This window comes from Myotis brandtii, unplaced genomic scaffold (genome assembly GCF_000412655.1).
Source record: "Myotis brandtii unplaced genomic scaffold, ASM41265v1 scaffold46, whole genome shotgun sequence".
NCBI classification, from domain to species: Eukaryota; Metazoa; Chordata; class Mammalia; order Chiroptera; family Vespertilionidae; genus Myotis; species Myotis brandtii.
In genome coordinates this window covers 6762367-6775830 of record NW_005367587.1, presented here as the reverse complement: position 1 = coordinate 6775830, position 13464 = coordinate 6762367, and the positions used below count along the sequence as shown (strand labels likewise).

Genomic DNA, 13464 nt, shown 5'->3' with positions numbered 1-13464 from the left:
ATCAGCTGCCTCCTGCACACTCCCTACTGGGTATGTGCCTGCAACCAAGGTACATGCCCTTGACCGGAATTGAACCTGGGACCCTTGAGTCCGCAGGCCAACGCTCTATCCACTGAGCCAAAAAGGTTAGGGCATAGAAATAAACATTTTAAAAAAACTTTTGTTGAGCCCTAGCTGGTTTGACTCAGTGGATAGAACATTGCCCATGGACTGAAGGGTCCCAGGTTCAATTCCAGTGAAGGGCACGTACCTCCATTACAGGCTCTATCCTGGCCCAGGGCCTTTGGGGAGGCAACCAATCTGTGTGTCTTTCTCACATTGATGTTTCTCTCTCTGTGTCTCTTCTCTCCCTTCCACTCTCTCTAAAAATCAATGGGAAAATATCCCCAGGTGAGGATTAACAAAAAAAAAAAAAATTTTGTTGATCCAAATGAATTGGTAAAATTGCAGACTCTTTGTTGGGGGAATTATGTCGGAGTTTTTAGAGGGGCTCCAGAGAAGCTCCTACCCAGTTCCCCTACCAGCTAGTCAGTTATTTCCAGAAAGTTCTACCCTTCAAAGCTCTGTAACACTTTTCCCCCCCATAAACTAGATCCTGCCTCAACCCAAAAAAAAATTTTGTTGATCCAAATGAATTGGTAAAATTGCAGACTCTTTGTTGGGGGAATTATGTCGGAGTTTTTAGAGGGGCTCCAGAGAAGCTCCTACCCAGTTCCCCTACCAGCTAGTCAGTTATTTCCAGAAAGTTCTACCCTTCAAAGCTCTGTAACACTTTTCCCCCCCATAAACTAGATCCTGCCTCAACCCTGTTATATTTGCTCTCCTGAACATTAGACTGTGACTCTCTCTCTGGGCATTTATCTTTCTAGGACAATATTTTAAACTGCAATTCAGTGCTATTAGTAGATTATGAAGTCATTTTAGTAGATAGCAAAGATTTTAATGTAAATGTTTTATTGAAGTAAAATGTGCAAAAAAAGCACTCAAATCATAAATGGCATGGCCTATTTCCATAAAATGAAGACACCTGTGTAATCAGCACCCCACTCAAGAGTTAGAACATACCAAATCCCGGAAGTCCTCGTGTCCAATTCACTGCCACACCCCCACCCCCTAGAGCTACATGTAAGTGGAATCATGTTTTCTCTTTCACATTGCTTCATTTATTTTGTGAGATTCATCCATATTGTTGTATATAGTATGATTTTTCGATTCTCATGTATTGCATTGTGGACATATACCATAATTATCCTATTCTACTGTTGAAGAAATTTGGGTTTCTCCATTTTGGAGCTATTATAAACAGTGCAAATAGTATTTTTTATTTAAAAAAAGATTGAAAATGTGTATATATTATGTAATTAAAAGTGTATCTTGTTTTCAGAAACTTTAGTTTCAGTTATTTATGGACTGGTTTCTAGCTCATAATCCAAGTTATGTTTTCTTTAACAGCTTTATTGAGGTATACTTCACATACCACTTAACAAAGTAGGAGAAACATTGCTTTAGGTCGCCATAATTCTGGGTGACAAAGTTCTTCCTTTAGAAATCAGCTCTAAGAAAGGTATCTTCATCTCTAGCATCATTCATTCATTTATTCATCAAGCAAATAGCTATTATTTGCCTTTTACGAGCCTAGCCATATGCTAGGTATTGAGGATACATATAACCACTTATGGAGCTTGCATTCCAGTGAGCTTAGAGCCTCACTGTAACTGGTCCTAGATAACTGGAAGAATTGCTTCTTGGGCCCTAGATTGGGATTGTAGTAGATGGGCTGTCAGCATAGAAAGGCTCCACTCCAAGGCATTGCCCTTTTCTTATGTGGATGCTCAGACTTCATATGTATTTGAACAAGCATGTTATATGTTTATATGTAATGCAAACTTGAAAACATGAGAGGAATGATTACTGCATACTGTAGTCTAGATGCTGTCCTCCATTTTTACAAGTACAGACATGATGAAATACAATAGCTTATGAGCTAGAGCAGAAGTCACAAACTTTTCCTTGCAAGCCCAGATATTAAATGCTCTGTCTGATAAAACTACTCAGCTTTGCAATTGTAGCACAAAAGCAGTCATAGACGATGCATAGACAAGTAGAGTGGTTATGTCCCACTTAACCTAATTCAGAAAAGGTAGTAGGCCTTGGATTGTGGTTTGTCAGCCCCTGTGGACCTCTGTAGTTTATTACAGACAGAATAATATAAACATTGTATAGGTCAGGGGTCCTCAAACTTTTTAAACAGGGGGCCAGTTCACTGTCCCTCAGACCGTTGGAGGGCCGGATTATAGTTTAAAAAAAAACTATGAACAAATTCCTATGCACAATGCACATATCTTATTTTGAAGTAAAAAAACAAAACAGGAACAAATACAATACTTGTATTTGCATGTGGCCCGCGGGCCATAGTTTGAGGACCCCTGGTATAGGTGGTTTATATGAGGGTAGCTTATTGTAAATAATTAGACTTCTTCAGTTAGGGGGTTTGTACACTTCTAGATATGTCAAAGAAAAGAGTGTTAGGATTTTTTCCAATGCTGAGGGATTTTGTTTGTTTCTGTTTTGGGGTGTTTTGTTTTGTTTTTTGGTATGGTTTGTCTCCTATGTTAGGAGAAAGTTACTCCTTGCCTCAGAACCCAGTAATTGTCATTATACCAAGCTATCTCTGTCTTCAAATTAGTTTGTCCTTTCCTTTACTAACTGTCTTTTCTCCTAAGAAAAGCCCATAACTTGTTTAACTTCCTTGCTGAACTCTCAGTTGGGGCACCATCAGGTAGCAGATAGAGCTCAAGAACATACTTGAGTCCTGGTCTGCCATCTACCAGCCACATGACGTTAGGCAAGTCACTGCTCATCTCTTTGTTTGTCATTTATAAATGTCTCTCTCAAATAAGAGAATAATTTTGAAAGTGCTTTGTAAACTGAACATTGCTCTTCAGAGGTAAGGTTATTATGGTTTTCATTCTGGCTATGCAGATGTTTTTGTTATACCATGTGGATTTGTTGTTCTAATTTTCCATATGCATCAAATGTCCTTGCAAGTCATCATGTTATCTCTAGAAAAGTATTATATTCTTTTCTCTGAACATTGATTCAACTATTTTACTTAAACATTAACCCAGAATACTGACAACAAGGAATCTCAGGAAGAGATTGAACACACAGCTAGGCACACCAGTCTCCTTTCACGTGGTAGACAGTTCTACAGTGGGTACTTCGGAGAGACATCTCTGTGGTTATTAATGTATCTGGATGTTAATTATTACTAAACTTAAAACTTGACACCTACAAGTGAGGACTTAGAATTAGAGTTCCAGGAGACCAAATTCAAATCAATAGGTAGAAGCTCCGAAGAGTAAATTTTTTGCTCAGTATTAAAAATAATTTTCTGTCTTTGACATGGTGGAAAAGGGATTACAGGAGACCAAATTCAAATCAATAGGTAGAAGCTCCGAGAGTAAATTTTTTGCTCAGTATTGAAAATAATTTTCTGTCTTTGACATGGTGGGAAAGGGATTGGGCTGCTTTGTCAGGTAGTGAGTGCCCCTGACACTGGATGTGTTCAAGGAAAGACTGAATAACTACCTGTCGTCACTCATGTAGCAGAGAGGAGTCCTGCATTGAGTGACTGAAATTTTCATACCTGTGAGAGTCTGTACTCCCAGTATAGTTTCTTACATGTATATCAGCATATTAAGATCTATTCTATTTCCCCCTCCTACCACATATTATAATTTTTTATTCTGTGTTCTTGGTCACTTGTAACTTTTTACAGCATTGAAAAATCTACCCAGAAATATTATTGTATGAATTTTTTTATGACAGCTGTATCTCCAGCCATCTATAACTCTAGGGGTTATAGTTATTTGTTAGTAACTTCACTTTGGACCCAAACTACTGCCCTTCTCTTATATACCTGGGATAGCCTCTATTAGGTTGCTTGTGGCTTCTGCTTCCTGGTTCTTCAGTTAATGTACTGGGCACCATAAATAAAGTTTCTTGCTACTTCCCCCAACTTGTTTTCCTTTCTCAGTCAAAAAATTATGAGTTTTCTCACTTTGAAGGAACACACAGTGTTATTGTTGCTATTATTGAAATAAAGGCCTTGTATTTTAAAAAAAAATTAAATCCTTTAAACTCAGGACAGCTAACCTAAGGACTGTTTATAATGAAACAGCCCCGTCCTCTGTTTCAGTTTTCTCAACTGCTCGAAGAGAAGAATACCCTTTCAATTCAGCTGTGCAATACCAGTCAGAGTCTTCGCGAGAACCAGCAGCACTACATGACCTTTTCCCTTTAAACTCAGGACAGCTAGCCTGAGGACTGTTTATAGTGAAACAGCCCCGTCCTCTGTTTCAGTTTTCTCAACTACTCGAAGAGAAGAATACCCTTTCAATTCAGCTGTGCAATACCAGTCAGAGTCTTCGCGAGAACCAGCAGCACTACAGTGACCTTTTCAATCACTGCACGGTCTTGGAGAAGCAGGTCCAGGAGCTGCAGGCGGTGAGTAAGGAGAAGTGGAGAGGCTGGGAAAAGTATTATGAAACTGAGTTTCAGTGAGAAAGTAAATGGGCAGCATTAACGAGGCTGCTGTGTGCAGGGTGAAGGTTAATTAGGTGTGATGGGAGAAAGTGAGAGAGAAGAAGGGAATTATTAAATGGGAATAAGTGGTAGGAAAAATTGAAGGGATTAAAAGAAAAAAGATGAGTGAGGTGGTGGAAGATAAAACGCGAGTGGAAAACAGTGATGATTGAGGCTTTTAGAATTCTGAAACTAGGAAAGTTTTTATTTTGTTTCAAGAAATAAGAAGATTTGGGCCTGAGGAACAAAATAGTTAGAGCTGCCCGGCCGGAGTGGCTCAGGGGTTTAGTGTTGAGCTATGAACCAGAAGGTCACTGTTCTATTCCTGGTCAGGGCACATGCCCGGGTAACAGGTTTGATCCCCAGCGTGGGGTGTGCAGGAGGCAGCTGATCAATGATTCTCTCTCATCATTGATGTTTCTATCTCTCTCTTCCTTTCCCTTCCTCTCTGAAATCAATACAAATAGATGTTTTTTAAAAAATAGGCAGAGCTGTTGGGGGCAGTGGACAGCAGTTCATTGTTGAAGTTGGCGGAGATTGAAAATCATTATGGAGTTAAATAGGGCATGGCAGGAGGAGAACAGGTTTGGGAGGGATTGTTGAGCAAGGGAAGATCAGAGTAGCTTCTGGAAAATTCGTGAGCCTCCACTGGAAGAAAGCAGATTCAGTGTTAAGCCTTTAAAGGTTTAAGAGAAGAGATTCAAGAATGGGAATCTGGAATAAAATTAATGAGAGTTTTATGTAGGAGATTAATGTATTAGAGCTGAAGATTCTCACTTCTAAATCTGTACTTGAAGAGAATTGCAAACACGTATTCCTCTCCAACATTTCTTATTCTCTTTGATGTTAAGTGAGTTCTCCTTTTGCTCATCTACAGGTTCTTAAGCACTTTCATCACTGAATTGCTAAGCTTATTCTTCTTCTAGGGGCCATCGAGTTTGGATGTTGCTCCAGGAGCTCCCCAGGAAAAGAATGGGGCTCACAGGAAGAGTGATCCTGAAGAACTGAGGCAGCCACAGCTAAGGTAGGGAGGAGCTTGCACCCCTGCAGCATGCATTACATACACAGAAATTGGACAGCCGTCTAGATTGAACTGAAGTCCATTGTATGGATCTGATATATCGTCTTAATCTTATTGGTCTCGAAGAATTGATGTGAGGATTAAATAGTAATAATTCTAACTAACAAATTAAGTATGAAAAGTTTGTAAAGCAAAAACAGTAGCACCATCACATACACACACACCCCACTAATTCTGTGGTATTCAAATGAAAGCTATTCAGTCAATCCCTAAAATCTCTTAAGATATCTTCTGCATCTTTATTTAATTGCTCTACATCTATGCTTTTAATGTCTTATTTGTGTTTGAACAAGCGTCTGTAAATTTTTCTGCTTTATAACCGTATGAAAACTTGGAATCCCTTGCATCAGCAACTGGGTTCTGCATCTAGTGATGCTGTTTGTTTTCCTTTTGTCCTGAAGTTTTTCGGAAGCCCAAAAGCAGCTGAGCAACACTAAACAGGAGGTGAACGAATTGAGGAAGCTGCTGGAAGAAGAGCGAGACCAAAAAGTGGCTGCTGAGACTGCCCTCTCCATGGCCGAGGAGCAGATCAGAAGGTAAAGGGCTGAGGGAGATACCTGTTTCCACCTCTGGTCCTTTCTGATCACACTCGTGTACATTCCAGCAGCTAGACTTAGGAATAATTAGGGTGTAATCCTCATCTCAAGATGGGTGCTCAGGGACTTTAGGGTCATTGTAGTCATGTGAGAAAACTACTTTCGGAATCTAGGAGGCCTGCACTTTCCAAAGCAGTTGTTATTAGAGAATAATAATAATATCATCTACCATTTATTGACAGGTTATTTCATGTGGGGTGAAATAAGGTATCTTTTATATCCTAACAATAACTATATGTCATATAGTATATGAGGTAGGTGTAGGATTCTTTGGAGAGCCAGTGAAATGGCAACCCCATTCCCTATCTAAGATCTGAATCAATTGAATTTTTTTTTTTACAAAGATTAAAACATATGGAAGATTAAGAGATCACTTTATAAAGCTGAAATAGAAGAATTAGCTTTTGTTTGTTAGCAAATGCACTTCCTAACCCTGAACTTCTCCTAGTCCCAGGCAGTGACAGGCCGGGGTAGACTTTCCTTGCAGAAGAAGAACCCACACTTGTGAAAGTAGAACATTACAGCACGTAGTGCTTCTTATGGGAAGTTTGTGCCAAGTGATTTGGAAGAACAGCTGTGTGTCCCCAGTTCCTTATTCCCAACTCACCAGTCAAGAGAATCACTATGCATGAGAGTAGAGTGGCCGCGATTATTTTGAGTGTCCCTTTCCATGGAAAGAAACATTAAAAGCAGGCACTTTGTTATAAACGGGGTCAGGGGGAGCCACCTACATATATTGCCTCTTCCCTCAGAGAGTAATATTAACGGCTTGCAAAGCTTAGGCGGCAGAGGCGGCAGTCCCAGTGAGCAGTTCTTATTTGAGATACCTTTCTTTCCCATCCAGCATATTCACAGCTTCTTAATTTTCATCACTCATTTGGGCCTTGGTGTGCAACCTTGAGGGTGGGCTCTTGAGGGATACCACACAGCCATACTGTCTGCAGGGCATTTTCAGGCCTGTGTACCCATGGCTGTTTCTCTGCCACTTGTTAGGGACTTGCTTAGATCTGTGAAACTCAGCCCTTTGGGGGAAATCTCTTCCTCAGGTGTAATTAACTGGTCCCAAGCCAACTTGAAACTGCATTGTTCAGGGTGACTCTCAAGTCTGTGGACAAGCCACATTAACCCAAGCTTAGCCCCTCCAGAATTTCCTCTTTGGTCCTGATGTAGAATGGAAATCGAGGTAGCCAATCAAGTACTTCTACCTAGGCCTGGTACTGTCAGATTAATCCTAAAACTTCTCATGCGTCTGTATTCGTGCCGAACTCAGTGGACTTGCAATTTAAAAGCAGCCAGTACTGCCGTAGCCGGTTTGGCTCAGTGGATAGAGCGTCGGCCTGTGGACTGAAGGGTCCCGGGTTTGATTCCAGTCAAGGGCACATGTCTGGGTTGCGGGCTTGATCCCCAGTGGGGGAGGGGGGAAGGTTGCAGGAGGCAGCCAATCAATGATTCTCTCTCATCATTGATGTTTCTATCTCTCTTTCCCTCTTTCTTCCTCTCTGAAATCAATAAAAAATATATTTTTAAAAATAATAAAAGCAGCCAGTACTCTTTGGCTCACCAGTACTTACATCTCATCCTTCCTCAGCCTTGTCTTTAGAAGTAGACAGACTGACTGTATAGTACCATAGACCATGCTGTTCCAGATTAAACCTGCCCCCGAAAAGTTTATCACATGGGAGTACAGACACTCAGCCTGGCTCTCAAGAGGAACAAGGCAGGATGGAGCAAGGCTGTGCTTTCCAGTTTTTCTTCCCAGACTCAAAAATCAGATTTTAAAGTATTCCTGGTCTCAGGGAGGAAAGTGTGTGGCCTGCAAAGTGAGGCCAGGAGTAGTAGGCTACTGGATAACCCTTCATATGGAGGAAAATCAAGAGTAAAGCATTCCATTCTCCCCACCACATTAAAGCATGTATCCCTATGGGCAACTGCTTGACCAGATGTGCTGTCACCTGCAGCCCCTTTGATACAACTCTTGTTTTTGTGAAGAAACCATGGAGTGGGTGTAAAGGCAGCTTTATTACATAGAGAAATTCCAGTATTAAATAAGGAAATCAGAAAAAAAAAAAGAACAGAAAGCAATAAAGGCTGCCAGTTCAGTTCAATTATGGGCCACTTTTGCTTATTAGCCTTTAATAAATGAAAAAAAATTAGTGAGTTTCTCTGAGTCGGGTGTGATATAGTGGAACAGAAAGCAATAAAGGCTGCCAGTTCAGTTCAATTCTTGGCCACTTTTGCTTATTGGCCTTTAATAAATGAGAAAAAATTAGTGAGTTTCTCTGAGTCAGGTGTGATATAGTGGGGAAAAAAGAGCATGTTATGATGGGGAAATGAGACATTTTTGGGGGACTAGCAATCTGAATCTGTGCCAGTAACCTAATGCCCATTCTTGTTAGCCTATAGTCTAATCACTGCCCCTTCTTTAATTATCTGATCCTGCAAGACCTGTTTACCTAAGTACTACTCCCACTTTAGAGAGGCCATAAACCATGAACAATACACAACCTCCAGACGGAGTTATCAGCACTGGCACCAGGCCAGGCCTTTAGATGTGGTCTCACAGCCCCCACCCCAACACACGGGGCTTTTTGCAAAGCCCTCGAAAGGTCCGGAAGTCCCATCCCATATTTTGGGGACAAGGAAACCAAAGGGTATAAAGGGAAAGCTTCCTCCATATTGGCTTGCTCAGGATTTGGAAAGAAACAGTCTCCCCTGAGTCCTGTACCGATACCTGGGAAACATCTAAAAATAAATGGGTTTTTCCTGTGCCTCTGGTACTCCTGCGTATTTTTGGGTCGCCTGGTAAATTTTGTAACTGTTGTTTAGAGATAGGTGTGTGTTTTGAATTCTGCTCTACCTCTCACTGGCTGTGCCACCATGGGCAAGTAATTTCACCTCTTCAAGCCTTACTTTGAAGGAAGTAACACCAGCCTCAAAACCTGAAGATTAAACCTGGGATATAAAGCACCCAGTCCAGCATCTGATAGGCAGTAGGCAGTCAGTTCCTGATAGTTTTTAATCACCTTTACTGTCTGCCTGGACATCCTTGCATGGGGACAGGGGTGTGAGAGCAGCCTTTGCTGCCAGTCCCTTGTGCTACATCACGTGGCAAGATGACTGAGACGACTTCTGATCACCTCACTTGCTATGAACCAATGCCATGCTGCTTCTTTCCCAACACAGGCTGGAGCACAGTGAATGGGACTCTGCCCGGACTCCTATCATCGGCTCCTGTGGCACCCAGGAGCAGGCAGTGTTAATAGACCTTCCAGGCAACAGCTGTCGAAGGGTAAGAGGGGAAAAAGGATAAAGAGAGAGTACTGTCCCATACTGCAGGGCTGCTGTGCTGAGGCAGGGGATCAAGGAGAAGGAATGTGCAGTTCCGGACACTGAACAGCTGATGGGGCTAAGACTGGAAGGATAGGGAAGGTTGGAGGAATCTGGTGGAATTTGCCTATTTGTTGACCTTCAGGAAACTTTCTCTCAGAATATCTCTTTTTTGCAGGGGTTGGGGAAGGAAAAGGGACATTATCTCTACAGGGTAAAACTCTCTGACTTTCCAATTTTTCTTTCAGTCACGGAGTGGTGCTGGATGGAAGCGGGTCCTACGTTCGCTCTTTCATTCCCGGACCCGAGTGCCTATGCTGGCTGCCATCTACTTTTTGATGGTTCATGTCCTGCTCATTTTATGTTTCACGGGCCATTTATAAACTTAGTTCTCACCTTTTGGAACACTACTCTTGGAATTTGGAATTCCCTCACCTCTAACATCAAAACCATCAATTCCAGTGGAATAGTCATCTTCCCACTTACAGGTCTTCTCTCCAAGTCTCCACAGAACGTGCCTGCAAAAACAGAAGTGGATGGAGCACAGGTCAGAGCTGCAAGGACCATCGAGTCTGCGTTTTTCTACTGCCCACGGCCAGAACCTTTTTGCATAGTCTGAGGAGGCCCCACATTTGGTTGCTGGGCTTAACATTTTTTCAGATTCCGTCAGGCCTTGATCTCTTGTGAAAGATGCGGAGGAATGTTTTCCAGCCAGGAGGGTGGCTCCAATAAACCTAATAATCTGAAGTCCAGTATCATTCATTTCTCCTGCTTCAGGGGGAAGGTGGATTCACTATAACAAAGTTCTGGTGAACATTATCCCAGGGCTATCTGACTAGGTCAGGTCTCCTGGTGGGAGCTGACGGGTTTTAGCTGTTGGATCACAGGAAAGGACATCTTCCCTGGCTGTTCAGACAGCATTGGAGTAAGACTTGTGATCCTGAACTGTAAGGATAGGATCCCATTGCTGATGCCCTCTATCACGTGTGTACCAAGGTACTGAGTGGCCCGTGCCTTTCCTTTCACTGAAAGGCAGGAAGAACTGATTATAGACAGCGGGATTCAGATGCTTCTCATTTTGTGTTACCCAGATATGCCTCGAATGTGGGCCCTACGGCAGTACACTAGGAGCCAGTCCTAGGTGAGGCACAGGCTCTCAACCAGGGGGATCTGGCTGCTCTGGGGACCACTCCTACTTTGCTGTTGGTAACAGTTATTCCACTTTTTCAACTTCATATTCATCTGCCCTCTGTGGTAACAGAGCTAAGGAAAACGGAGGGAGAATATGGAGAAGACCGAATATTTAAATCTAGGCCTGAGAGTGACAGCAGGATCAAATTTCATTTGTGCCTCTTCCCCAACCCCTCAACACCTACCTGTTGATTATTTTCTCATTGTACACATGATGTCTTCCTGACTTGCTCTCACCACCCAAAGAATAGAAAACACTGGTGAACTGACTGATCTGTTCTAATCATCTATTCTGTAGTGACCATATCTTGGTCACCCCAACCAGGAACTTTCCTGAATAAATGTAAAATAATAAAATTATTTTCAGAATGAAAAACTGGTGGTGGTGTGTGTACATGTGTTTGCATGTTAAGGGGAAGAGATGTAGGAGGGGGTAGCCAGGAATGGATACAGGGGTAAAAAGCTCTACATATTTCAGGTCTCCTGACTAGCATCAGTAATGGCTACATGTGTCCTTCCAGCTTAACCACTAGACTGCAGCCAGGGTAATGAAGTAGAGTGAGGAAATTTCATCCAAATACTGAACCAAACAAGCTGGGCCTTAAGGCATGAGATTGATGCAGGTTTGCACCTGGGCCTGGGAAGACTCTTACCTGGTGCATATAGAAAACATGGGGCCCCTAGGGGGTCCCTCTGGGCGGGAGTAGGGGAAGGAAAGTCTAAGGCATAGTGGATAGGCATTATTATGTTTTAAGCTGCTGCTTGAGAAAAGCTAACACTTTCTTAAGGTACAAACATTGAATCAAGTCAATCTGTCTTCAATGCCCATGCTGTTTCTATGTGCAACAACTCACTGCTTCTCACTGGGAGTGGACTTGGGACATTTGCTAAGTAGAGATGAGAATTCTTGGTGTCATCTCTAGTTAAATTTTATAGTTTCTCCAAAAAAGTACCTGGATGGTGTATCACAGCATCTAGTTGGATCATTCCTATTTTCAACACTGAACTATTATTCAGAATGTCTACAACTTTACTCTTTCTTAAAATAATTTCAGTGCTGCCACAATAAATAGGTCATGAAGTAAGAGAGTTCAATAAATAAAACTCTCCCCAGGCGTAGAATCCTTAGATTTGGAAGTGACTGAAGTCCTAACTTATTCCTAGTACAGAAATCCCCTCCTCGGTATCTTAGTTTCATCCAGTCTCTGCTTGAAGCTAGTGGAGACCTCATGACTGAGCAAATCAGGTCACAACTCCACCTCAATCAAGATTAAGAGAGGCTTGCCTGGCCAATGTGCTCAGTTGGGTAAGCATCGTCCCATGAACCAGGAGGTTATGGTTTCATTCCCATTCAGGGCATGTTCCCAGGATACCCAAGTTGTGGGCTTGATCCCCAAAGGGGGGCGTGTGGATGCTGCCAATCAGTGTTTCTCTTTCATTGATGTTTCTATCTTTCCCTCTCTCTAAAATCAATAATAATAAAAATACATATATTTAAAAGAGAAGATTAAGAGAGGCTAGGTCAGATACAATGACAAATACCTCCTAATTTTCAGTAGCTAAATCAACAAAGGATTATTTTCTAGTCAAAAACTCCAAGTCCCTCACACAATAGATTAAGTGTTGTCATTCTCAGGTGGGGACCCTCTCACTCCCCTACTGAGAATGGACCCACTCTGGAGAATTTGCAGTTGCTGGGCACTGGGCAAAAGGATGGCAAAGCTTACCCTGGTCTTAAAGTCTCCACCAGAAAGTGATGTATTTCATTACATTTCACTGGCCAAAACAAGTCACCTGAGCAAGAAGGAAGGGAGGGCCCAGCCAGCGTGGCTCAGAGGTTGAGCGTCGACCTATGAACCAGGAGGTCACGGTTCGATTCCTGGTCAGGGCATATGCCAGTGTGGCGCGTGCAGGAAGCAATCAATAAATGACCCTCTTTCTCCTCATTGATGTTTCTATCTCTCTGTCCCTCTCCCTTCCTCTCTGAAATTAATAAAAATATATTTTTTAAAAAGGGAGGAGCAGCCAATCTTGATGAACAGTAATACAGAATGCCACAGATCTCCCATCATCTGGTACCACCTACTTCTTTCCGACTTCTTCCTACTGTGCGGAACCAAATCTCCCTACCGGTTAGCTCAGACTCCTCACTGTACCCTAAACAATCGGAATTTTTCTCTTTCCATGTATTTATTAACTTTCCCCTGTGACTTATTTCCTTCCATAATTCAGTTTATCAGTATTTATTTGAACACCTACTACATGCAAACCCAGTTTTGTGGGTAATGTGCTGTGGGTAATGTAAAGTTGAGTTTCTGTTTAAACCTTACCTTGCAAGATCCTTTTTCTCATTAAGCCTTTCTTGACTACTTCAGCCAATACCAAACGGTTTACATTCCTTTACCATAACACATGCAACTGCCCACCTATTTAAGACACAAATGCTGTTCTACAGTGTTCTGTTATGTGTTTTCTGGTTGAATGTTTTGCTTCCCTAACCAGAAAACAATGTAAACTGGATATAAACTCAAGAATAAGAGCATTTTTTTTAACTTCCCCATGACCTCCAAAACCTTGCAAAAGACTAGGCATAGAAACATTTAGTCCTTTTTTGTTTAAGTGCCTAAGCAGAAGTAAGTGACTCAAACTTCAGGAAGTAGCTGCGAGGACACGGTGGCAGGA

General features: G+C 42.0%; 1 protein-coding gene across 3 annotated transcripts in view; it reads left to right on the top strand.

Annotated features, from left to right (window-relative positions):
• Nucleotides 1–11158, top strand: part of GOLGB1 (golgin B1) — an 85080-nt gene extending 73922 nt beyond the window's left edge. For 2 of the 3 annotated variants that reach the window (XM_005875366.2, XM_005875365.2), the window contains 5 exons: nt 4366–4509; nt 5514–5611; nt 6070–6204; nt 9448–9553; nt 9840–11158. In XM_005875366.2, the coding sequence (XP_005875428.1) occupies nt 4366–4509; nt 5514–5611; nt 6070–6204; nt 9448–9553; nt 9840–9974 (618 nt within the window). In that variant the 3' untranslated portion in view covers nt 9975–11158. Of the gene's footprint in view, nt 1–4201; nt 4289–4365; nt 4510–5513; nt 5612–6069; nt 6205–9447; nt 9554–9839 lie in introns of all 3 variants that reach the window. The other variant, XM_014546993.1, reaches the window with a different exon arrangement.
• The last annotated feature ends 2306 nt before the right edge of the window (nt 11159–13464 follow it).